The sequence below is a fragment of the Talpa europaea genome (assembly GCF_964194135.1).
Source record: "Talpa europaea genome assembly, chromosome: 3".
Lineage (NCBI taxonomy): Eukaryota > Metazoa > Chordata > Mammalia > Eulipotyphla > Talpidae > Talpa > Talpa europaea.
This window is the reverse complement of record NC_140069.1, coordinates 541,388-564,628: the sequence shown is the minus strand read 5'-3', so window position 1 is coordinate 564,628 and position 23,241 is coordinate 541,388. Positions and strand designations below refer to the sequence as shown.

General features: G+C 72.2%; 2 protein-coding genes across 2 annotated transcripts; one reads left to right on the top strand and one right to left on the bottom strand.

Moving 5' to 3' along the window:
• Positions 1 to 1,406: 1,406 nt before the first annotated feature.
• FAM83H (family with sequence similarity 83 member H) lies at positions 1,407 to 12,507 on the bottom strand (the record flags this gene model as incomplete). Its single annotated transcript, XM_084230293.1, has 5 exons — positions 1,407 to 4,254; positions 4,416 to 4,540; positions 4,620 to 4,784; positions 5,439 to 5,900; positions 11,917 to 12,507. 5 exons carry the CDS (start codon positions 12,505 to 12,507, stop codon positions 1,407 to 1,409), a joined length of 4,191 nt encoding a protein of 1,396 aa, XP_084086419.1.
• Positions 12,506 to 23,228, top strand: IQANK1 (IQ motif and ankyrin repeat containing 1; the record flags this gene model as incomplete). Its single annotated transcript, XM_084229656.1, has 14 exons — positions 12,506 to 12,576; positions 12,951 to 13,149; positions 13,434 to 13,578; positions 18,064 to 18,356; positions 18,430 to 18,594; positions 18,697 to 18,888; positions 18,963 to 19,088; positions 21,376 to 21,515; positions 21,583 to 21,637; positions 22,077 to 22,169; positions 22,289 to 22,403; positions 22,477 to 22,564; positions 22,644 to 22,778; positions 22,856 to 23,228. The coding sequence occupies 14 exons, from the start codon at positions 12,506 to 12,508 to the stop codon at positions 23,226 to 23,228; spliced, it is 2,190 nt and encodes a 729-aa protein (XP_084085782.1).
• Between the last annotated feature and the right edge of the window lie 13 nt (positions 23,229 to 23,241).

Below are 23,241 nucleotides of genomic sequence, written 5' to 3'. Positions count from 1 at the left end.
CCCAAAGAAGGCCAGTCCTCCAGCAGAGGCCGAGCGAAAGGGGTCCAGGGAAGCTGGCCACTGGCCCTTGGCCCCAGGGCAGGGCAGGACTGGCCAGACAGCAGCTGCGAGGGGGGTGGGCAGGGCTGGGTGGCCAGGGCCCTGGGGATGTTGGGCTGTGCCAGCAGCCGCAGCAGCTGAGGAGGGAGTGGGCGGCCCCCCAGAGAGGGGCTGGGGGCGCAAGGAGCATGGTGACCGGGCACACTGCCGGTGGGGAGGGCTCTGGGACTCCCCGCAAGCATTGGCTGTGGTGCCCAGGGCGCCTAAGTTCATGATGTCACGGGGCGGGGCTGCTGACCTCCAGGAAGCGCCGGGGGTCTGCGTGGCTGACACCCAAGCGTGCAGCCGGTCTGGGAGGCCGCCCCCCACCCCCAGCCCGTGCTCAGGAGCCGCCTGCACAAGGCAGAGCGCTTGCCGGTCAGCTCCATGGATGCCCCTGCACCCCCACCCGGGGCGGCCAGGCCAGCAGAGCCTCAGGAGCCGCCCCAGGCCCACCCGCTGGCGGGCGCTTCTGGAATCCCAACTACTCTGAGCAACTGGGAATGTTCTTTAATACTTAGAACCAACAAGCACGTGAAGAGAAATGGCGGAGGGTGATTTCCCGCCGCAGCACCTGCAGGGACCAGTAGGCGCGGGGGTGCCAGGCGTGTGGCTCCAAATCCAACAGGCTGTGGCCAGGGTGGCGATGAGGGGGGAGGTGGGGGGTGCAGCCTGGGCCAGGCGCCCCGACCTCTGTCCTCACCCGTCGAGCTGGCATGGCGGGGGAAGGCCCTGCCACTGCGGCTCTCTGGGCACGCGGGGGCCCTCCGCACGAGGCTGGGCTTTACTGCGCCCCAAAATCCGGGCCCGCACCTCACAGGGTGGTGTGGTCAGGGCAGCACCTTGGGGGTCCTCCACAGGGCCCCCACATCCAGCCCCCAACAGCCTGCCCTGCAGTGCTCCCCAAGAGGGGCATCTGGTGGCCTGGCTCCACACCCCCCAACACCCTGCAATCCAGCCAGGGCCCGGAGGTGAAGGTGGGGACCCTTTCAGGAGAGCAGACCTGAGGGGCAACACATCCAGGAGGGCGTGAGGAAGGGGGACAGAGAACACAGCCCTGAGAAGGGGGCCAAGAAGGGGGGCGGAAGCAGACAGGCCCCCGCAGGTTGTGGGGCCAAGGCACAGAGAGGGGGCCCCCCCGCAGGTTGTGGGGCCAAGGCACAGAGGGGGGGCCCCCCCGCAGGTTGTGGGGCCAAGGCACAGAGAGGGGTCCCTGAGGTGAATGAGGGGCCAAAAGGGGCTGAGGCACAGTTGTGGGGGCACCAGGCAGGGCGGGGCTGGCGCCCCGGGGAGGAGGTGAGGGGCGGAGGCGCCGCGGCGCGCAACCCTCACTTCTTGTTCTTGAACGGGCCCAGGATCTTGGGCATGAACTTGCCCACCTTGCTGTCCCTGGGGTCCTCCTCCGCGGGGCCGTCCCCGGGGCCGCCCGCCTCCTCCTTCTTGCAGAAGACCTCGAAGCGGCTGTAGACGCGCTTCTCCTTGCGCATGCTCTCCATGCGGCGCAGCAGGCGCTCGCGCTCCTCGGCGCTGGCGGGCAGCGTGCGGCTCAGGCGGCCCTGCGCGCCCAGGCTGTCCGAGCGGAAGATGGCCGAGCACTTGTCCTTGTCGGACATGTCGGGGGCCAGGCCGCCCGCAGCGGGGGCTCGGCCCAGCTCCGGGCTGCTGTGGGCGGGCGCGGGGCCGGGCGCGGGGCCCCCGCGGTGCTTCGGCCCGTGGGCGCTGATCTGCTCCAGGATGGCCTTCGTGTCGTCCCGCAGGTTGCTGCTGTACAGAGCGTTGGCCGTGGCGGAGGCCACGCGCGCCCGGGGGCCCCGCTCGTCTCCCGGGGCGGCCTCGGCGCTGTCGCCCCGGGCCAGGGACGGCCTCCGGGGGCTCTCGGGCTGCCCGTTCTCCTGCGGCGCGGGCAAGCCGCCCTCCTCCTCTGCGCGCTGCTCCCCCTTAGGGCTCAGCAGCTGCCGGAAGCGCAGGGACCCCTTGCGTAGGGCCTCCATGGCGCTGCTGGCCGCCTCCTCTGCGGGCGCGGTCTTCGGAGACTCCCCAGAGAAAGCGAGGGTGAGGCTGTCCCGGCGCTCGGGCACCGGGGGCACCGGGCTGCCCCTGCGCTCGGGCACCGGGGGCACCGGGCTGCCCCTGCGCTCGGGCACCGGGGGCACCGGGCTGCCCCTGCGCTCGGGCACTGGGGGTACCGGGCTGCCCCGGCGCTCAGGGTAGGCCGCCGTTGGGCTCCCTTTTGGTTCAGTCAATCCTGGGGTTGGGCTGCCTCTCCGAGTCGGAAAGCCGGGTGTGGGACTCCCCTTCCGCTCAGGGGCCACCGGGGTAGGGCTCCCTTTTGGCTCAGAGTGGGGTGCCTGGTGCCCCCCATCCCCCTCGGGCAGCGCCGGTGGGGGGCTGTTGCGCCTCTGCGGGGAGGTGGAGCAGCCCTGGCCAGAGAGGAAGCGGGAGGGGAGCCGGTCAGTGCCGCTCCGGCCCAGCGCGTCCAGCAGTTGCGCGGCGGTGAGCGAGGCGGCTCCGGGCTGCCGCTCGGCCTCCTGGTGCAGCCGCTGCGCGAAGGAGTCCCGCAGGTCCAGCAGGCAGCTCTCCAGGCTGCGGCGCTCGCCCCCCGGCGCCCCCACCTCCTCTCGCCAGGCCTGGCCCACGGCGGCCTTGCTGTGGCGGGCGACAGTGGCTGCCGCCCCCGCGCCGCCGGGGTCCCTGTACTTCTCCAGGAGTTCGGCCACCTTGGCGGAGGCGGAGGAGCGCACGGCCTCGCCCCCGGGGCCCAGCACCTCGCTGACCGTCTGCTCCTTGTGCAGCAGCTGCACTTTCTCCGCGGTGGGCCCTGCGGCCCCGGGGCCCTCGGTCTGAGAGGAGCTAAAGATGAGCGAGGAGCGCAGCCTGGAGCTGCGCTGGATCAGCGGGTTCAGGCGCGAGCGGAAGGACCCCTGCTTGGCCACGCCTGCCTCCTCCGCGCCCTCTGCGGCCTCTGTGCCACCGGCCCCCGTTGCCGGGCCCGCGAAGGAAGCCGGCGAGCGGAAGGGCGAGGGGAACAGGTCTGCCGCCGGCCCCCGGCCCCCCGCGGCCATCACGTCGTCCTCATAGGGCTCGGCCTCCATGGGCGCAGGCAGGCCCTCCTCGCCCGCGTCCTCCCCGTGGCAGCCGCTCAGGTAGGAGGCCAGGCGCCAGTGCCGCAGCCCCGCGCGGCCCTCAGGCCCGCCCCTGCGCTCCGGGTCTGTGTCCGGAGGGGCCTCGGGGCCCAGCTTCCCCACCGCCTGACAGGGGAAACGCTGGCCTAGGTTGGGGTGCGAGGCTCCCCCGGGGTCGAGGCCTCGAGGCCCAGATCCGGGCCCGATCGGAGGGTCTGAACCTTGGCGCACCTCGCGGGAGGCACCGGACGGCACATAATCCAGCCGCTGGTGTCCGTCCAGGCCGAGCTCTGGGAAGCGAGGCCCCGCGCCCAGGGTGAAGTCGTCGGGGTCGGCCGGGAAGCCGGCGCGGCCAGCGCGCAACTTCTCGAACAGGCCCTGTGGCCGCGGTGGCGCCAGCTGCGGGTCCCACTGGTAGTGCTGCTGGGCCAGCTGGTCGCGGTGGAAGTGGCTGGTCTGGAAGCGGAAGTCGTCGCCGTGGCTGAGGAACGTCTGCCGCGACACCTGCCGTGTGGCCGCGAAGTTCTCCACAGCTGCGCCACCGTCCGCCGCCGCGTAGCTGTGCCGCTTGAAGGCGTCCACCTCCAGGTGCCTCGCCTGGAAGAAGCCCCGCGGGCCGGCCAGGTCGCCGCCGGGTCCGGCCTCTGCGTCCAGCCGCCGCGACAGCGGCCGCAGCCCCGCGTGCGGCTCCAGGGCGCCCCCGGGCACCCGCAGGGGCTCCTCCCGACGGAAGGCCGACAGGAAGTGGCGGTCGGGGTCCAGGAAGGAGGGGAAGCCCAGGCCCTCGTCCCGAGGCGGCGGGAACAGGAGGTGCGCTCGCTTGGGGAAAGAGAAGGGGGTAGGAGCCCCCGGCATCTGGCTGCTCATGAGGGGTCCGGCTCCCAGGTATGGGGCCAGGGCATAGGTGTCCGCACGGGCCAATGCCCCCGCCGAGGGCACCAGCGGCTCGGACTGCGCGAAGAGGATGCGGAACTCCTCGTCGAAGCTGGAGACCAGCTCGCCCTGGAACACGTGCGCCAGGCTGCGGTGGATCTTCTCGAAGGACCACATAAAGCTGCGGGGACGCGCGAGTCAGAGGCGGGGCCGGGGCAGCGGGCAGGGGCGGGGGGGGCGGGGGCGGGGAGGGGCAGGGCCAGGCGGGCACGGGGCGACAGTCGGGGCAGGGTGGGGCGGGGCGGCAGGTCAGGGGCCACAGGGCAGCCGGGCAGGGCACACCTGTAGCTCCCACTCATCACCACGGCGCAGTCCACCAGGAGGAACTTCTCCTTCACGTGGCCCTTGAAGGACTTCCCGGTGCGGCAGTAGTAGGTGGGGCCGGCCACCGTGCGCACGCGCAGGAACTGGGGACAGAGACGAGAGGCGTCAGGTGCCCGCGAGGGCCCTCCCCTCCTCACACCCGCCCGGACCCCGGACACTGACATCCACGTGGTGCAGGTTGACCCGGCACTTGTCAGCCATGTCCAGGAAGTGCTGTGCGTTCATCTCGTCCAGCAGGATGTAGACGGGCACACGCCGGGCAGCCGCCTCCAGCACCTCCCCCAGCAGGTCCACGTCGGTGAACATGTCCATCACCACAGCCACCACCTGCGGCAGGTCAGGGACAGAGGGCAGACCCCCACTGCTCCCACCACGCTCCAGCCACACTTGCACCATTGCCTCTAGCCCCTGGGCCGAGTGTGGGGCTTGAGGAAGGCCGGGTCGCTGGCCAGGCGGCTGGTGCATGATGGCCCTGTGGCACAGGGCCTGCGTCGTGTCAGGGGAGGGCCAGGCTGTCCTGTCGCTGGGGGCCAGGGCTTCCCTCGCCAGAGCGGCCCGGAGGGGGTGGGGACGAAGCACCGAGACACCAGTCACGTCCCCACCACGCCCTGGTACAGGGGGTCAGGGCGGAGCCTCAGGCTCCCGTTCTGCCCCTGGGAGGGGGTCACTGCCTGGGGTCAGAGGGTCTTTAGGGCCTGCCCCGCACCCTCAGTCTCCGCGGCCTAACTGGCTCTCTGCCGCTTGCCGGCTGTTCGGGAGGGGTAGGAAACTCTCGGGTGGGTCAAGAGCAGAGCAAGAGCCCAGCGCGGTGGGCAGTGGCAGCCACCAGGAGCGCACATGTGCAGACTGGGAGGCGGCCAGGGTGCCCTTGGTGTGGCCTGGGCCCTGAGAGGCGGCCGCGGCTCTGGCCTCGTCCGCACCCCAGCTGGGCGCTGTTTCTCCTCCCCAGGCCCCCGGCAGCCCTTCCCCGCGGCGGCGCACCTGCTGGGCAGAGCGAATCATCCTTCGGGCCTCATCCTTGATGCTGGGGCTGTCGGGTGGCGGGGGCTGCACCAGTGTGGTGACCTCAGTGCCCTGGAATCCGAAGGTCAGGGGCCAGCCCAGGTCGAGCTCCGGTATCGCCTGGTCTGAGTTCATGGGCCAGTAGGTGCCCGAGGAGCCATCGAAGTCCACTGTGGGAGGGCTGCCTTCCGGGGGCTCGCGGGCAACATGCTGTGGGGGCCGCAGGTGGCGGCCCACGTGCTCCAGCTCCTCAGGGCACAGGAAGGCAGGCGCCCCCTCGGACGCCAGGAACCGGCTGTAGGCCTCAGGCCCGCCCTCGGCCAGCGCGTCCACCGCTAGGCGGTAGTACTCTTTGTAGTGCGGCGGCAGGTACCCGGGTGCCAGCGGGTTGTCCCCCTGCGAGGAGCTCTGGGAGCGACGGGCCATGTTGGGGCCGGGGACCTGGGGAGGGCACAGGGGCGTTACGGGGCAGGAGCCCTGGACACGCGACAGCCCCTGTGCGCTGGATCTGGGGGGCTGACCGCGCTCCTGGCGCCCTGGCCGGAGGCCTCCCAGGCACCCACCCCAGGGAAGTCCAGGTGGAGGTGCCATCTCCCCAGCTTCCACGTGGGGGCACCAATGGCCTGTGCCCCAAGCACTTGCATTTTGCAGACCCCTTCCCCCATAAAACAGACAGGTACATGTAGATAAATAGCGACAATTTATGGCTGTTCCGATAAATAAAACATAACCCAGGCTGCGCGCGTCTGCACAGCATTTCTGTCTCCTGGAGTCCTGGGCCGCCCGGGTGCTGGCCAGGCCAGGCAGCTGCCACCCTCGCACCACCACTACGGCAGGTGGCCCCAAGGCTGCCCTGGCATGTGACGGCTCGGCAGAGCTCTGGGGTGTGTCCTGCCTGGCAGCCCCAAGCCCCACTCGTACCGCCCCCACCATGAGCCCCTGGCCACTCACACACCTCTCCCCCTCAGCCCACCTGCCCCCAGGGAGTGCTTCCCACTGGCTTCTCTTAGCCTCCAGTCCTGCCTCCTGCCAGCTGGCCTGGCCCGGCCCTGGCCACCCCTGCTCCCCTCCAGAGGGAGCCTTTCCTGGCTCTCCACCCGCCCCCGCCCAAGCGCCAGCCACGCCCCACCCCAGTCTCCAGGAAGCCCAGCCTGGAGGCTCCTGTACAGGCCCTGAACTCGCTGGGCGCCGTGCTCCACCAGGGAGGAGAGGCCTGAGAGCCGGCGGGCAGCTGACATGACGTGGTGCTGCCAGGTGGGGCACCCTGGGGCCACCCAGTCCACAACCCGCTGGAGACACCAGCTGGCTGACAGCACCAGGCGACGCTGTCCTCTGACCCACATGGGCGGTGGCCATACGGTCCTCGCTGGGCCTGGGCCAGCCTGAAGCGGCCACACGGTCCACGATGGGGCGAGGGCTGTCCGGGGGGCTCAGGGGCGATGGGGCATCTGGCCCTGTGGGGTCAGTGACTGGCCCTGCGGGCCTGGGAGGCACTGTCCTGCTGACCTCCTTCGAGAGGCAGAGTGCAGGGCCAGCGTCCCTGCCGGGGTGGTTGGGCCGGGCCAGCCTGACTGCCTGGCTGCACGAGGAGACTGCCCAGCCGCCAGCAGCCCCGAGCGACCAGGCCAGGGCCCGAGGCCTCCAGGGTCTGCTGCCCCCACCGGGCGGCTCCCACCCGCCTCTGGGGAGGAAGGGCGCCATCCCACCAGGCGGTGACTCAGCAGGGTGCTCTCCTGTGCTGACCTCCGACCTCAAGTCCGCCCTCAGGGAGCTAGTGGGCCCCTGACCAGGACTCCCAGCCCCGACGCTGCCAGCGCGGAGGTGGGGCCCAGGCACCTGAAGGAGGGCCGCGTGGGAAGGATCTGGGGTGCTGCACCGCGGCCACCCTGCCGAGTAGGCTGGGCGCAGGGGGTACGCCCAGCGGCGGGCAGCCTGGGCGGTGGGGCTCAGGGGCAGGGCCGGGGCTCGGGCCGCTCCCGCCGTGGAAGGGAGTCGGCGCCCCAGGAAGTGTCCGCCCGGCCCACATGTCCCGCGCTCGCAGGCCCGGTCAGGACGGGGCCTCGCTCTCCCCGCACCGCTCCCGAGCCAGACCGCACCCCGGCGGCCTCGGCCACCCCGGTCCACCGCGGCCGGGGCGGGGCGCCCGGGAAGGGTCCAGCTCGGCCCGGTCCTTCCCCCCGAGGTCGCGCCGCGAGGGCACGAAGGCGCCAGGACGGCCTGGGCCAGCCGGGCCCGGGCCCCTTCTCACTCGGCTCCTCCCGGCCCCCGCCGGCACCGGCCCGGCCCGGCCCGGCCCGGCGCACGCGGCCGCGCCGCCCTCCCGCCGCCCCGGCCCCGGCGCCCCGCGCGGAGGGGGCGCCGACCCCGCCCCAGGCGCCCCGGGCGCGCCCCGCCCCGCCCGCCCGCGCCGGGGGAGGGGGCCTACCTGGCCAGGTGCGCGGGGTCTCGGGACAGGGGCAGCAGCAGCCGACCGCCGCCCAGCGGCCTCGCGGTCCGGTCGGTCCGGCAGCCACTCCCTGCGCGGCCCGCCCGCCGCGGCCTGATTCACGCGCCCGCCCCCGCCCCGCCCGCCGCGCCTGCCGCCGCCTGCCCGGGCAGCACCTGGGGGCGGGGCGGCCCCACCCGCGGCGCGCCCGCATTCCTGCGCCGCCCCCCGCCGCCCCCCGCCGCCCCCCGCCGCCCCCCGCCGCCCGCGCCGCGCCCCGGCCCCGGCCCCGGCCCCGGCCCCGGCCCCGACCCCCGCCGGCCCCGACCCCCGCCCCCGCCCGCGCCCCCGCCCGCGCCCGCGCCCCCGCGCCCCCGGCCCCGCGCCCCGCCCCGCCCCGGGGCCCCTACAGACCCCCCGGGCCCCGCTCCCAGGGGCCCGCGCCCCAGGACACCATCGGTGAACCCCGGGCTCAAAGTCCCTACGCCTGACCCCTGACCCTCGCCCCGGAAGTCCAGGTGAGTCGGAAGTTCCGGCTCGGTCGCTAGGAAACGGGCCAGCCCGACGCGAGGGGCGGGGCCGGCGGCCTCGCCCGGGCGGCAGGAGACAGGTGAGGCAGGTGAGGCCGCAGCCGCGCAGGCGGGGCCGCACCTGGGGGCCGTGAGCACGGGGGACGCCCACCCCGCCCGGACACCCCCGCGCTAGCCCCGGCGCACAGGGGACACCCCCCCAGCCCTGGCGCACAGGGGACACCCACCCCCAGCCCTGGCGCACAGGGCACACCCCCCAGCCCTGGCGCACAGGGGACACCCCCCCCCCAGCCCTGGCGCACAGGGGACACCCCCCCCAGCCCTGGCGCACAGGGGACACCCCCCAGCCCCGGCGCACAGGGGACACCCCCCAGCCCTGGCGCACAGGGGACACCCCCCCCAGCCCTGGCGCACAGGGGACACCCCCCAGCCCCGGCGCACAGGGGACACCCCCCAGCCCCGGCGCACAGGGGACACCCACCCCCAGCCCTGGCGCACAGGGCACACCCCCCCCAGCCCTGGCGCACAGGGGACACCCCCCAGCCCCGGCGCACAGGGGACACCCCCCCAGCCCTGGCGCACAGGGGACACCCCCCAGCCCCGGCGCACAGGGGACACCCCCCAGCCCTGGCGCACAGGGGACACCCCCCCCAGCCCTGGCGCACAGGGGACACCCCCCAGCCCCGGCGCACAGGGGACACCCCCCAGCCCCGGCGCACAGGGGACACCCACCCCCAGCCCTGGCGCACAGGGGACACCCCCCTGGCGCACAGGGGACACCCCCCCAGCCCTGGCGCACAGGGGACACCCCCCCCCAGCCCTGGCGCACAGGGCACACCCCCCAGCCCTGGCGCACAGGGGACACCCCCCAGCCCTGGCACACAGGGGACACCACCCCCAGCCCTGGTGCAGAGGGGACACCCCCCCAGCCCTGGCGCACAGGGGACACCCCCCTGGCGCACAGGGGACACCCCCCCAGCCCCGGCGCACACAGGACACCCCCCCAGCCCCGGCACACAGGGGACACCCCCCAGCCCCGGCGCACAGGGGACACCCCCCAGCCCTGGCGCACAGGGGACACCCCCCAGCCCTGGCGCACAGGGGACACCCCCCCCAGCCCTGGCGCACAGGGCACACCCCCCAGCCCTGGCGCACAGGGGACACCCCCCAGCCCTGGCACACAGGGGACACCCCCCCAGCCCTGGCGCACAGGGGACACCCCCCAGCCCTGGCACACAGGGGACACCACCCCCAGCCCTGGTGCAGAGGGGACACCCCCCCCAGCCCTGGCACACAGGGGACACCCCCCAGCCCTGGCACACAGGGGACACCACCCCCAGCCCTGGTGCAGAGGGGACACCCCCCCAGCCCTGGCACACAGAGGACACCCCCCCAGCCCTGGCACACAGGGGATACCCCCCCAGCCCTGGCGCACAGGGGATACCCCCCCCAGCCCTGGTGCAGAGGGGACACCCCCCCAGCCCTGGCACACAGGGGACAACCCCCCCAGCCCTAGCACACAGGGGACACCCCCCTGCGGGCACGCCATCTCCCAAGTCCACCGCTGTCCCCACAGGCAGGAGGCACATGGGCGGCCTCCCCCAGCTGTGGGCCCCTGCACGGGCCCGCCGCTCCCAGGGCTCCCCGCTCTGCTTCTGTGTCAGTTCCCCCACACTGGACCCGCAGGCACACGCCCTCACAGGAGGGGCGCTGGACCTCATGGGGCGCTCCTGGCACAGTGCACCTGCTGCCACCAGCTTCCCAGGGGGGCCAGCTGCCCCTAGGGCCCCTGTCCCCAAACACTCAGGGCCTGGCTCAGAGCCCCAGCCCCTCTGGGGGTCTCACCCCATTTGGGCCCTTCCCAGCCCTTAACCATGGTGGGGCCAGGCCCCCTCAAAGCCCTGCCCTCTCACCACGACCCTGTTCTCCTGTTCCCAGGGCCACCCCCAGTTTCTTTAGCTCCCCCCCCAAACACTCAGCAACACCTCACAGAGGGGCAGGCCAGTGTCCAGGCCATGGTGCCCAAGCAGGTTACCTGTGCGGAGGGGAGGGTCGGGTCTGGGCACCCAGCCTGGGGCAGGGAGGGCTCCCAGGGCAGAGGAGCTCTGGGGCTCCTCATGGACGAGGGAGTGGGCGCCGCTCTGGGACGCGGACGGTGCCTATGATGGCCGGGGTGGGGAGGGCAGCGGCGTGGAGGCCAGGGCTGGCGGGCCCAGCATGGCATCCCCGTGCAGCGCACCTGCTTGCGCATGCCTGTGTCCAGCCAGCACCATGGTTTGAGCAGGGAGGTGAGTGCTGGACACTTGGCCCAGGGGGGACTGGGGGCGAGGGCAGGCTTGCTGCTGGGCACACACGCCAGTCGCACAGTTGGCCGCTGTGGGGCACAGTTCACACCTGCCGATGGCCCGCGGAGCAGGGGCACCATCCCTGCCACCTCTGTGTCGGGGACACACTCTCTCTGACCTCCGACCCCTCAGGAGAATGAGCAGCAAGAGGGGCTCTAAAGCTGTGCCAGGGAAGCGGCCGGCACCCCTCCCCAGGGCCAAGGCGAGAGCCTCCGCGGGTGAGTAAGACGCTCTGGCCCCTGGGCACCCTGACTCTGACTCTGACTCTGGACACCCTCTGCGCCACCCAGGGACACTCCTGTGAGAAGCCCCACCGCCACAGGAGTGGCCTTTGGGGACCCCAGAGTTGGGCACGTCCCTGCCCCTGCCCTGCGGCCATGGCTTGGAGGTTCCCGGGCTCAGCACGTGGCCCCTCAACCTCTGCCCTGCTGCCTGCCCTGCACCCTTGGCCACTCTCCTGGCCCCGGTTGGCGCAGCCTCAGCCCTGCTGTGTGTCAGGGAGGGGGCCTCCTGCCCCCCGCCCCGGCTGGACCCAGCTGGTCCCGACTGCGCCCCGCCGATCAGCGAGGGTCTGTGTTTGCTGCAAGCAGCCCCCCGCCCCCAGGCAGAGCCCCTCTGCTCAAGGCCCACCCAGTCCTGGACCCAGAGGGCTCCCAGCCCGGCACCTGCTGGGAGGGTGGTGGCCGCTCCCAGGCCAAGCTGGCCCCTGCTTCCCAAAAATAGCCCCAGCGGCGTCTGAGGCACATCCTGCTGGAATGAGGATGAGGTGCAGGTGCCGCGCGGCTTCCGCAATCTCAAGCCCAGGCACACGCCGCAATAAACAGGGGGCGCGGCGGCTGGAAGCGGCAGGCTGCGGGGGGGGGGGGGCGGGGGGCGCCACTGCTGCTGCTGTCCAGCTCTCGCCCCCACACGTCCCGCACCCCCACACCAGCCCTCCCTAGCCCTCTGGGCAGGCTCCCAGTTGGCTGGTGCAGCAGCAGCTCTGCCTCGACTCCCCTGGCCTCCCACGACGCCTGAGTGCCAGGCCAGCCGGAGCCCAGCCTGCCCTTGCAAACGTGGACACGGCCGTGATGTGGTGGCCACCGTGGCTCCTGGAGGCGGCTGACACGGCCACACCCCCCGGGGTGCTGGGAGCCCTCCCCATATCCCGTCCTTACCTGGCCTGGGGTCTGCAGCCCCTCGAGGCCCTCGGTGCGCAGCTGCTCCAGGGCCAGGGCCAGCTCCAGCCCCTCCACACGTACCCAGGCCTGCTCCTGCTGCAGCTGCTGCAGCCATAGCTGCTCCTCCTGCCACAGCTGCTCCTGCCACAGCTGCTCCTCCTGCCACAGCTGCATCTGCAGCTGGACCTGCCGGCGCCGGTCCTCCAGCAGGAGCTGCTCCTGTGCCAGGCACAGCTGCACCTCGTGCAGCCGCAGCAGCTCGGGGCCCAGGCCCGGCGCGAGGCTCCCCGGCCCGCAGCTGGCCATCTCCGCGGGGGGCCCCAGCATTAGCTCTGACCCCAGAGCGGCGGCCTGCACTGGCCTCTCGGCTGCCTGTGCCAGCTCTGAGCCAGGCGCCCCGGGGTGGCCCTGGGGAGCCGGCTGGCTAGAGGTCACGTGCCCCACGGGGGCCGCCCCCACCTCGTCTGGAGCGCCCCCTGCGGCAGGGGGCGTTGGCTGGGTGCTGGGGCCCTGCTGGCCTGTGGCCTGCGGGGCCCTGCCCGCCCTCCTGGCTCGGGGTCTGCGAGCGCGGCTTCGCTTCCCGGACATGCCTGTCGCTGCCTCCGTCGCCGGCGTCTGTGCCCACGGGCCTGCCTCATCGGCTGCCAGCCTGGTCAGGCGGGTGCGGATGGCATTCCCGGGACGCCTCAGTGGACCCTGTGCTCTTGCCCTGCCCCTGGCTGGTGCCCACGGCGCCGGCTCCGGGCCCCGGCCCTGCCTGTGGGCGTCACGGCCGCGCTGGGCAGGCAGGGCCACCGCGAGTTTATAGGCCCTGGTGGCGTGGCGGCCCCCGGCGAGGGCTGAGTAACCAACGTGCTGACACAGGGCGCGGGGCTGGCCGGCCACGGGCCCCGCTGGCCAGACGGGGAGGGAGAGAGAGAGAGAAACTGGAGGGGGTGGCTTTCGGCAGCCAGGCCGCGGCTGTGACGAGTCTGGTCCTGCCCTGGGCGGGCACCGCGCCCCCCCCCCCCGGCCCCGCCCGCCTGTCCCAGCCGGCCGCAGCGCTCAGGCTCCAGCCCCAAGGCCGCCGGCGGCACCCCCAGCCACGCCGCCATCTGGACCCCACTGGCCACGGACATTCCTGACCCAACTGACTGCCGGGGCCGGCCCAGCCTGCCCGTGTCCCCAGCCCCCGCCAGCGCCCACAAGGAGACCCCGGGCCCCAGGCTGCCCGGGGCCTTTGGGGTTATGGTCCCTGCTGGGCCAGGCCCGGACTGGTGGAAGAGGCGCCTCTGAGGCTCCGAGGCACCCGCGGACAGAGGGGCAGAGCGAAGAGTCGGCCTCCCCGGGCGGGCGGGGCCCTCTAGGCTGTCCTTGACTGGGGTCCGACTGTCCTGCCAACTGCAGCCAGGCCTTGGAGTCGTAAGTGGGCTTGGAGCCGGCACCCCTGGGCTTCCGGGGGCTTCCTGAGCCTGCTCCCCAGTGTTTCCCCAGCCCGGGGCCTCTGACTCACGCCCACGCCCGGCCCTTCCCAGCCGCTCTGCTGCACTGGCTGGACTGGTTTGCCGGCCCAGCCCCGCGTGGGCACCCGCGCTTCAGCGCAGGCTCTAGAGGCCTCAGGAGAGCGGACGGCCGGCAACCGGCAAGCTCAGTGGACACAGAGCGGGACAGAAGTGGCCGGTGGGGGCCCCACAGGTGGCGGCAGCGGGTCACCCGGGGGTGGGGGGCCCCGGAGCTCCGGCTTCCTGGGGGCCTGCTGTGGGCCCCCTACCTGCTGGGCTCAGCGGCGCCCCCAAGAGGAGGCCTAGGGGAGGCCTCTGGCCGTAGAGATGTGGCCCATCACTCCTTAAAGCCGACGGGCTGCCTGGGGCACCCCGAGGACCGCAGGAGCCCCCCAGGTTGCTGGGGAGGGTGGTGCACAGCCCAAACTCACTCCCGGCCTCCTCAGGACGGCCAGGACAGAACCGCCAGCCACAGTGGAGGACTGGCCAGCAGGTGCAAGAGCCCGCTTCTGCCCTGCACCCAGGGGCCTCCACAGGCGAGAGCTCCGGGCGGGCGGAGTGCGGGCTGCTGCCTGGGGGTGCTGCTCTTGCTGCCGTGCTTGGGAGGGTCCCCTTCCTTCTGCCCATAACCCCGCCATCTGTGCCGCCGGGCGCCCGAGGCCAGGCCCGGGGCTGATCGCATCCTGAGGCCAGGGTGGATGGCAGAGCTGACCCGGCGTGCCTCCGTGTGCGGCGGGAGCCAGGCCACCGGGCCGGGAGGCGGCAGCAGAGGCGGCCGCCCAGGGGCCCCGCTGCAGACTCGGGGAGGAGCCGAGTGGCCGGGAGCCAGGACGCAAGCTGACTGTCCCGAGGTGTCTACCGGCCACGCGAGGCCCACGCTGGCACCAGCTCCCGGCTGCAGCTCCCTGGCCAGCGTGGGTCCTGCTGTCGCTTTCTTGGGGTCCCAAGTCTGGGTGAGAAGCCGGGGTGAGGCCAGGACCCTCGCCTTGCCAGGGAAGGAGTGGGGCGCCTCTTTGCTTTCCAAGAGGCTGCGGCCCCACCCTCCTCAAGGGCGCCCCCTCCCGGCGGGTCCAGCCCTGCGTGCAGCCCCCCACGTTTAGGGCCTGGCGGTGATGGGCCCTGCTCGTCCAGCGTCCTCGTCCATCTCCTGCCTCCTGCCGAGAACCATTGGTGCCCAGGCGAGGCCCAGAGCAGCGCTGCCTGCGGGGAGCCGCGGTCCTTCTGGCCATGCTAGCACCCGCCCGCTGGGCAGGGGTGCAGGGCACCGCGAGGGCTGGAGTCTGGGCCAGGCAGTTGGACCTCCCCGAGACGTGGCCTGCTGCCCCGGGTGCCTTCGCCAACCAAGGCCTTACCTCCTGCAGCTTTAGGGTCACAGCACATTTGAGGGGCAACACTGCCCAGCCCCTGCCTGTCAGGCCAGGCCCCACCGGGCCGCCCTCTGACCCTGCTGCGCCTTTCCAGGGCTGACACCCCTGGCCAAAGCCCACGGCTTGTGCCTCTGGCCGGCTGGAAGGAATCATGCTCCCACCCCCCGTGGACTGGACATGGGGGCACAGGGCTTGTGCGCTGGCCACGGGGTGCTGGCGTGCCCTCCTTTGGGTGAGACCCAGGAGCGAGCGCCACCCCTGGGGCCTGTCTAGACCGGGGGGCACCCGCCTGTCAGCACCGTGTTTCCAACCCCCCCCTCCCCCCCCCGTGTGGGGCCTGGGCTATGCCTCGCAGGGCAAGGCGGCGCATCCTTCCTTCAGGGCTTATTTCTGTCTGTGAGGGAGGGTCACTGTGCGAGTCGGCCAACTGAGGGGTGTCTCCTGCAGGCGCCCCCTCCCCTGGGCTCACCCGCCCGCGCCTGCAGCTGCTTCTGACTGTGGGTATTTGGAGACAGCGCGTTGCCCCTCACTGCCGGTGCCTCGGGCGGGGACCAGGCGGCAGGGACAGCCGGGCACAGCCCAGCACATCCAGCCAGCACGCCTTGGTGTCAGTTTTGGCCTTTTTACCGTCACTGCTGCCCAGCAGTGGCCCAGGCCTCAGGAACGCCACCTTTTCGTTCCTCCTGGCCGAACACACAACTCGATTCTGAGCTCATCGCTTTGAAAAAGAAACTTGTCAAGGCCCCCCGACCCCCCCGTTGGCCTAGGGGTTAGTCTCAGGCCGTCACCACTGCAGCCTGAGTCCATCCCCAGCCAGGGAGTGACCCACAGGGCGCAGCAGACCTCTCCTGTCTCCCCGCTGCTCCCCTCAGCCGTGTGTGTCAGTAGACCCGCCTGTTCTGCTCCCCACTCGGTCTCTGGGGAATCCTCTCACCCCCACACCTCTGGCCTGCACCCCAGCTCTTGTACACAAAGATAAATTAAGAAATAAAAAGAAACTTATCAAAGCAGCCAGTAACACCCAGCACACGACACACGCACCTGCCTCGTCCTCCTGACCAGTACCCAGCGCTCGGGCACGGCCCCAGGGACAGGGCCTGGACCCACCTGCCAACGCTGTGGCTTCTGGCTGGACCGTTGCTATGGGAACGGCCTGCTCTGGTACCAGTTTCTCAAGCAGTCAGCCAGGCTGGTCTGCAGCAGCAAGGGCGGTTTCACTGAGGCCGTATTCCCGGCGGGGGCCTGAGGGCCGCCTGCAGCTGGAGGCCTGTGATGGGGCGCGTCCCAAAATTTCGTGTAAAGTGGATTCTGGGACTTCTAAAAACACACGTCCTTCTGGCCATGCCCTGGCACTTGGTGTGAAGCTTGGATCGCTGTGTTTAGAGAACACCCTTGCCCTCACCCCCCAGCGGCTGCTGCTGGCCACTTGCCTCGCAGCTCTGCACATGGCCGAGCCCCTCGGGGGCTCCCTCCGGCGTCACCCCGGCCTGCTGGTCCTGCAGCGCGAGGGAGACGTGTCGACCTGTAGTTCTGCTTTACCTCTCCTGAAGCCTTACCGTTAGACACGTGCAGCTTTGTTAGCATCGCCTCACCTGGATGGACTTGCAAAACATTTTTCTTTAACTCTAGTAACCCCCCTGCCTTAAACTTCACGTTGTTGGGTGTTTGAACGACACGGCCGAACCCGCTCCGGTTCAAATGTGTCCTGTCTTATTGTTCACGTTTCTGTTCTCTGCTCCTGGACAGGCCTCCCGCTGGCCGCTCCCCACGCCTCTCTGCCTCGTCCCCTGCGCGGGGCCTTCTGCCGGCTCACCCGCTGCACTCCTGGCAGCCGACAGCCCGGCAGCGTGTCCCCTGGCGGCCTCACCAGTCCCTGACGGCGAAGCTGCACACCAGCGCGCTGGCTCTTGCAGGCAGGGCCTGTGGCTGGGTGGAGAGAGGGCCCTTCTGTCGGGGTGTGGGCGCTGCCCGAGGTGGCCAGCCCTGACTTTCTGCTGGCCGCTGGCAGGGGTGGCATAGCCCTGGAGGCGCCCTCAGCCTGGGCCCAGCTCTCTCTGCAAGCGGCTCCAAACGTGGCCTCCCAGGGAGACCCGTCTCCAGCCAGAACCGCTGTGGGGCACAAGGCCTGGGAGCTATGGCCGCCCCCATTGGGAGGACGGTCCAAGAGGGGCCCACGCCAGCCCAACTCCCCTGCGCTGACCTCTCGGAAGTCACCTGGGCCACGCCGCTCTCGCCCTCCCGCCCCAAAGCCGCGTCCACTCCACTCCGCACCCTCAGCCACCTGCTGCCCTGCGGCCTCCCACTTCCCCGCATGTCTTGCCCGAGGGCCCCTCCCCCGCGACCGCTGCGCGCTGGCCTCCATGGGCTGCTGGGCTGCTGGACGAGGCCGCTCCCTGGCCTGCAGTGGGCCTGGCTGGCTGAGGGGCTGGAAGCTGGGGTGCGGCTGCTAGGGGGGCCCCTTGAAGGCTGGGGTTCCCCGTGTCCCACCCGAGGGACTGCCCAAGGACGCAGCGCTTCTTCCTAGCGCGTGCGTGGTCACCGGGGAGGGCGGGACAGCTGGCGTGGACAAGGAGGTGCGGAACCCGGAGGCCGCATCGGCCGACACAGCCGGACAGCGTTCCCCCAGCGCAGGGGGCTGCAGAATCCAGGCATCCGAGCACCCCCCACACTCCGGGGACCCCGGGGACCCCGATGGCTCCGCTCCGCCGCCCGCCTCACGGCAGCCCGGCCACTGCCACCCAGGGCCCAGGGCCTCGCCAGGAGAAGGCCAGGCGCCGGCTGTCCGCGTGGGCGCGGGGCGGGGCACGCGGGCGGCGGTGACTGTAGAAAGACGACCCAGGCCAGGGGAGTAGATAGTAAAAAAAAAATAAACCTGCACTTCAGATTAACGAGCGTGCCCCCAAGCTCCTGGGGCCTTCCTCCTGCCCGGGCCCTGCCCCTCAGGGTCCTGCTGCCACAGTCAATGTCCCTCTCGCTGTTCCCCCCCACCCCCCACCCCCGCTTCACAGCTTGTGTCTCGGGCTCTTTCCTCTGAGTGACCCGAGGGCCTGGCCCTGGGCTCTGGTTTCTGCATGTCCCCGAGGTGCTGCTGCTGGGACCTCCGTGGGTCCCCACCCGCCCTCGCCTGCACCTGCGTGGAGCTCTGGCCCTGGGGTGGCCCTCCCGCCGAGCCCCCAGCCCATCCCTGCCTGGCATGGGAGGCTGAACCCTGTGGCCCGGCGTGGGCACGGGTGTCCCCTGGCCTGGGACCCTCTGAGAGGCTCACCTGAGGCTGCTTCTCCTTCCCTCTGTGCCAGGTGGGGACCAGGAGACCGGCTGGGGTCCCCGGCTCGACTCCCTGAGTCTGTGGCCCAGGATACTGATCCTCTGGGGGCATGTCCTCCCCCCGTTACCTGCTGGGGGTACATGCAGGCAGCTTGCAGGGAGCGGGGACCCACCAGCGCTCCCCTCCCCAGATCCAGGCCCAGAGGCCCGGGCAGCCACGACCATCCAGTGCGCCTTCAGGCAGCTGCTGGCCAGGAAGGAGCTGTGCCGGCGCCGGCGGGAGCGCCAGGAGCACCTGGAGCAGATGGAGAAGCAGCAGAGGGAGGTGAGGGGAGGGTGGCCTAGAGGGCGGTGCCTCAAGGCCAAGGGCGCAGCTCCTCAGGAGGGCCCTCCCGCAGGCCTTCCTGGCGCTGGTGCGGCTGGAGCAGGCAGCGGCGCGGCGCCGGCTGGAGGAGCAGGAGGAGGCGGAGCGGCGTCGGCGGGAGGAGCAGCAGCGCCGGGGCCGCCTGCTGGAAGCTGCCTTCGACGGCAACCTGAGCGAGATCCGCGCTGTCCTGCAGGAGGTGCGTGGGGTGCAAGGGCGGGGGGGGGGCAGGGGGGCGTGGCGCAGGCGTGGCCAGTGGGGGCACCGAGGGCGCGGCCGCGCGCTGACCCGGCGCCCGCAGGTGGAGGAGGCGCTGACCCGCGAGGGCGTGGGCCACGACGAGGCGGGGACTGCGCGGCGCTCGCGGCAGCGCGTGGCCATGGTGGAGTGCGAGGACCGCAACGGGAACACACCACTGTCTGAGGCGGCCGCGGGCGGGCAGCCCCTGGCCATCCAGCTGCTGGCCGAGCTGGGCGCCAGCCCTAACTGCAAGGTGGGCGCGGGCAGGCGCTGCGAGGTGCGGGCGTCGGCAGGTACCGCGGACGACTCAGGGAGCCCCTCCGGCAGGGCGCCTTCGGACGCACTCCGCTGTACAGAGCGGCCTTCGGAGGCCACCTGGAAGCCGTGGAGCTGCTCCTGAAGCTGGGCGCCGACCCCCGGGTGCACGCGGATGACGGGAGCACCCCGGAGCAGGTGCGGAGCGCAGGCGGGAGCCGCCCCTTGGCGGGTGGAACACCCTCCACACCGCCCAGCACGGTCAAGCCCACGGCCCTTTCGGGCGGCCGCCTCTGCGTGGGCTCCGGGGCTCAGTCCTCACCCACCTCAGGAAGTGGCAGGGAGGTGGGGAAACGGAGGCTGGCAACTGCAGGGCTGACGAGGAGCTTGAGGCCTGAGGCCAGAATCTGGGGCCTGCCCCCCACTAGCAGCCCTGCTTCCAGGCTTCCACCCCGGGCTCCCCAAGGTTGTGGCTGGGGTCCCCCCATCCAGCTGGAGTGCTGCCCTCTGCTCTTCCCCGGGGCCCGGTCTCACCCCTCCCGTGGGGGGCTTTCCCCCACACCTGGCCACCCACACAAAAGACCCACGGAGGAGGGTGGCGGCCTGGCCAAGCCCAGGCCTGCTGGGGGGCACCCTCGGGCCGGCCGGGCAGAGCTGAGGGCCAGGGCTGGAAGGGGTCGCACCTGCCCAGGTGCCCGGAAGGATGCCGCCCAACTGGACTTGGCAAAATCTGAACATTCTGCTCAGCAAAGACCCCGTGAAGAGGGAAGGGGCTGCCAACCCCGCACCCCACAGGGCCCGAGAGTGCCCGCTGCCCGCCCACGGCGACGGGCCTCGCTGGGCGGCAGAGCAGCAGGGGGCGCGGGTGCCCTGGAGGGGCTGCGGTGACCGCAGCGGGAAGCGGCCCTCACTCGGGGTCGGCGGTCGCGCGGCAGGCGCTGGGGCGGAGGCTTGGGGTGTTGGTCTGGTGGCTGCGGCAGCCGAAGCAGGGGCGCCGACGGGCAGGTCCACGCGGGGGGCCCTCAGGGGCGTTTCTCCAGGGTCCGGGAGCCGCAGCCCTGAGCCCCCGCGCGGTCTGCGGCCGAGTCTGGGGCCGCTGCTCCCCTCTGCCCCCCGGCCGCGCGGCGCCGCCTCTGGCTCCAGGCAGGGCGATTCCTTGAGCAGGACGGAACAGCGGGGCCCCCTGTGGGTAACCCCCCTGCACCCGTAGCCTCTCGCCCCCACGCGGGCCCACCCGGGCACGTCCACGCCCTGCAGCTCCCGCCACACACGGGCACTGGAGAAGCGTCTGCCGCGCAGGAGGGTGCCGGGCGCCGCTGCCGGGAACGTGCGGTTTTTGTGACTTTCCGGGAATCAGCGACTGTCTTGAAATACGTTAGTGAAGGGCCAGGCTGCGGGGCAGCAGGACGCCGCGGCCCGCCGAGAGGAGCAGAGCTGCTGGAGCCCGCCAGTCGGGAGGGCGGGCACCCGCCCCGGCCGCACCCCCAGCCCGGGCGCGGAGCTGCAGGGGGCGCAGCAGACACAGAAGGCGGCGAGGCGAGCCGAGCCGGCGTGCCCGGGGCCGCCCCCCTGGGAACTGCGCGGCAACCCCAGACAGACTGTGAGAAGTAACGTTCTCCGGGACGGCAGCTGTCGGGCGATGCGCCGGTGACCCCCAAGAGGCCGGACACGGGAAAGGGGCCCGGCTGGCCAGGCCGTGGCGGGGGGCGGCCGCGAGCCCGGAGACGGAGTGGCGGGCCGAGGGGCGGCCTGGGGAGCGGCTGGCGGCCGTGGCAGGTGGCGCGAGGAGGGAGGGCGGACCCGCGGCGGGGAGCGGGCGGCAGGGCGGTCGGGAGGAAGAATTGCTCGGGGAGCGCGTGCTCAGGGAGGGCCCGACACCGCTGGGGCGAGGCCCGCGGGTGACACGCTCGTGGTCCACCGGCCGCGCCAGAGTCCGGAAGGCGGACGGGAGGCGCCCAGACGAGCGCGGCGTCTGTCCAGACCCCAGGAGACCGTGGCGCGGGGAGGCAGCCGAGACAGTCCCGGCTGGCGCCCGGTGTCCGCGCGGGGCGAATGTCCACACCAGATTCTAGAGAGGCAAGGGCTGTCCCTGCGGGCTGGTGGGGCCTGGTGGGGCCCGTGCACTCGAAATAAAGCCAGAGAGAGAAAGGAGCCCCCACAGGAGGAGGGCGTGGCCTCAGGACGAGCCCGGGAGCAGCAGGCAGGTGGTGCTGACCCTCTCAAGCAAGAAACGATTGCTGGCCGGACGCCCACAGCAGACCTCCTGGCAGCCTGCACCCCATTATTGCCCCCCGAGAGGCGGCAGCAGGGGGAGGGCCGGGGCAGGAGTGCCCCCGCGTCCTACTGAGGTCAGCGGGAGACAGCAGGAGGGAAGCGCCGGTGGCTGCGAGTCTCTCCACCTTGGCACACCCTCCGGCCCCTCTGGGACGAGCTGTGACACCCCCACAGGCCACACCCACCATGCCTGACCACTCCCTGTCACTAGGTGGCTTCACTGGATGCCGTGGTCAGCGTGCTACAGTCGTGGGACCTGAGCCTCACGGACACCATGCTCCAGAACATGGAGGCCGAGCGGCAGCGCCAGGCCCGGGAGGCCGAGCAGAACCAGGAGGCGGAGGCCAAGAGGTGAGGCCAGGGGTAGGGGTGGTGGGTGGCGAAGCCCCTCTGACTGAGCACCTTCCCGCCCTCCCAGCTTGAACCTCAAAGTACAACGGCTGGTGAAGGGGCAGCAGCAGTGCCACAAAGAGGTGGGTGCCAGCCTCTGCAGGTGGGGGTGCGGTGGGTCGGGGAGTGAGAGGGGAAGAAGCCCTGGCCTGGGGATCACCTCCCCAGCTGCAGCAGGCCTGTCTCCCCCAGCTGCAGCACGCCTGTCCCCCCAGCTGCAGCAGGCCTGTCCCTCGCCAGCTGCAGCAGGCCTGTCTCCCCCAGCTCCAGCACGCCTGTCCCCCCAGCTGCAGCAGGCCTGTCCCCCCCAGCTGGAGCAGGCCTGTCCCCCCAGCTGCAGCAGGCCTGTCCCCCCCAGCTGGAGCAGGCCTGTCCCCCCAGCTGCAGCAGGCCTGTCCCCCCCAGCTGGAGCAGGCCTGTCCCCCCAGCTGCAGCAGGCCTGTCCCCCCCAGCTGGAGCAGGCCTGTCCCCCCAGCTGCAGCAGGCCTGTCCCCCCCAGCTGGAGCAGGCCTGTCCCCCCAGCTGCAGCAGGCCTGCTGTGAGCTGAGCCGGAGGGTGTCCGAGCACAACAAGTGTCAGCAGAGGAGCATGGGCAAGGCTGAGCTGACGCTCCAGGTGGGCATCCAAGGGGTACCTTCCCCTCCCAAACTGGGGGTATCACCTTTCTGGGACCGGGCAGGACGTGGGGTAAAGCTCTGGCGAGGTGCTGAGGGGAGTGGGGGCCCCTCCTCCAGGCCATCAAGGACGCAGAGGCCCAAGTGGACAGGCTGCGGCAGGAGGCCCGGAGTGCGGAGGAAATGCTGGCGATGGCCCGGCTGGAGCTGCGGGAACAGACCCAGGACCCAGAGGGTGGGTGCGGCGGGCGGGGGCGGGCAGGCGGGCCGGGGCGGAGCCACACGCTCTGATGGCCCACGGCCCGCAGAGGAGGAGCCGGGGCTCCGCTGCCAGGTCGCCGAGCTGCACGACGTGCTGATGGAGGACGTGGGCGGCCGCATCCACGCCGACGGCCGGTCAGTGGGCAGGGCTGGCGGGGTGGGCGTGGGAAGAGCCAGGCTGCCGCCGAGACGGTGACCTGGTGGCCGCCACCAGATGGCCACTTGTCATCGACCCTTCGGGCCAGGCGGCCGCCTTCTTGCGCTACCGGGACACCAACTACGTGGACACGATGGACCCAGGCCACCTGCGCCCAGAGCGGATTCGGCTGGCGCTGCTGGGGGCGCTCAGGTGAGGCCGCTAGGTGCCAAGGAAGCGCCGCCCGCCCCGCCCCCACGAGCCCACCCTCGCCCCTGCCGCCCGCGCAGGTACGGGAAGCCGCTGGTGTTCGACCTGCGCGAGGCGGACCTGTTTGCGGTGGTGCAGCGGCAGCTGGAGCAGGTGCAGCCTGGGCTGGCGCAGGAGCTGCTGAGCGGCGCGCTGCTGGCGCACGGCCGGTACCAGGCGCTGTGGCGGCCCCACGACGGGCCCGAGTATGACCCCGCCGGGTTCCAGGAGGCGCGGCTGCGCCGCTTCCGGCTCATCTTCGTCACCCGCGCCTCGCGGCCTCCGGACGAGCAGCTGCGGCGCCTGCTCCCCGTGTATGTGCAGCCGCCGCCGGGCATGGGCCCTGGGGGCTGGGGGCGCCCACTGGCCCCAGCCCCGCAGGAGCAGGGTGGACAGACTGACCGCCCGAGGTAAAACGTAATCAATT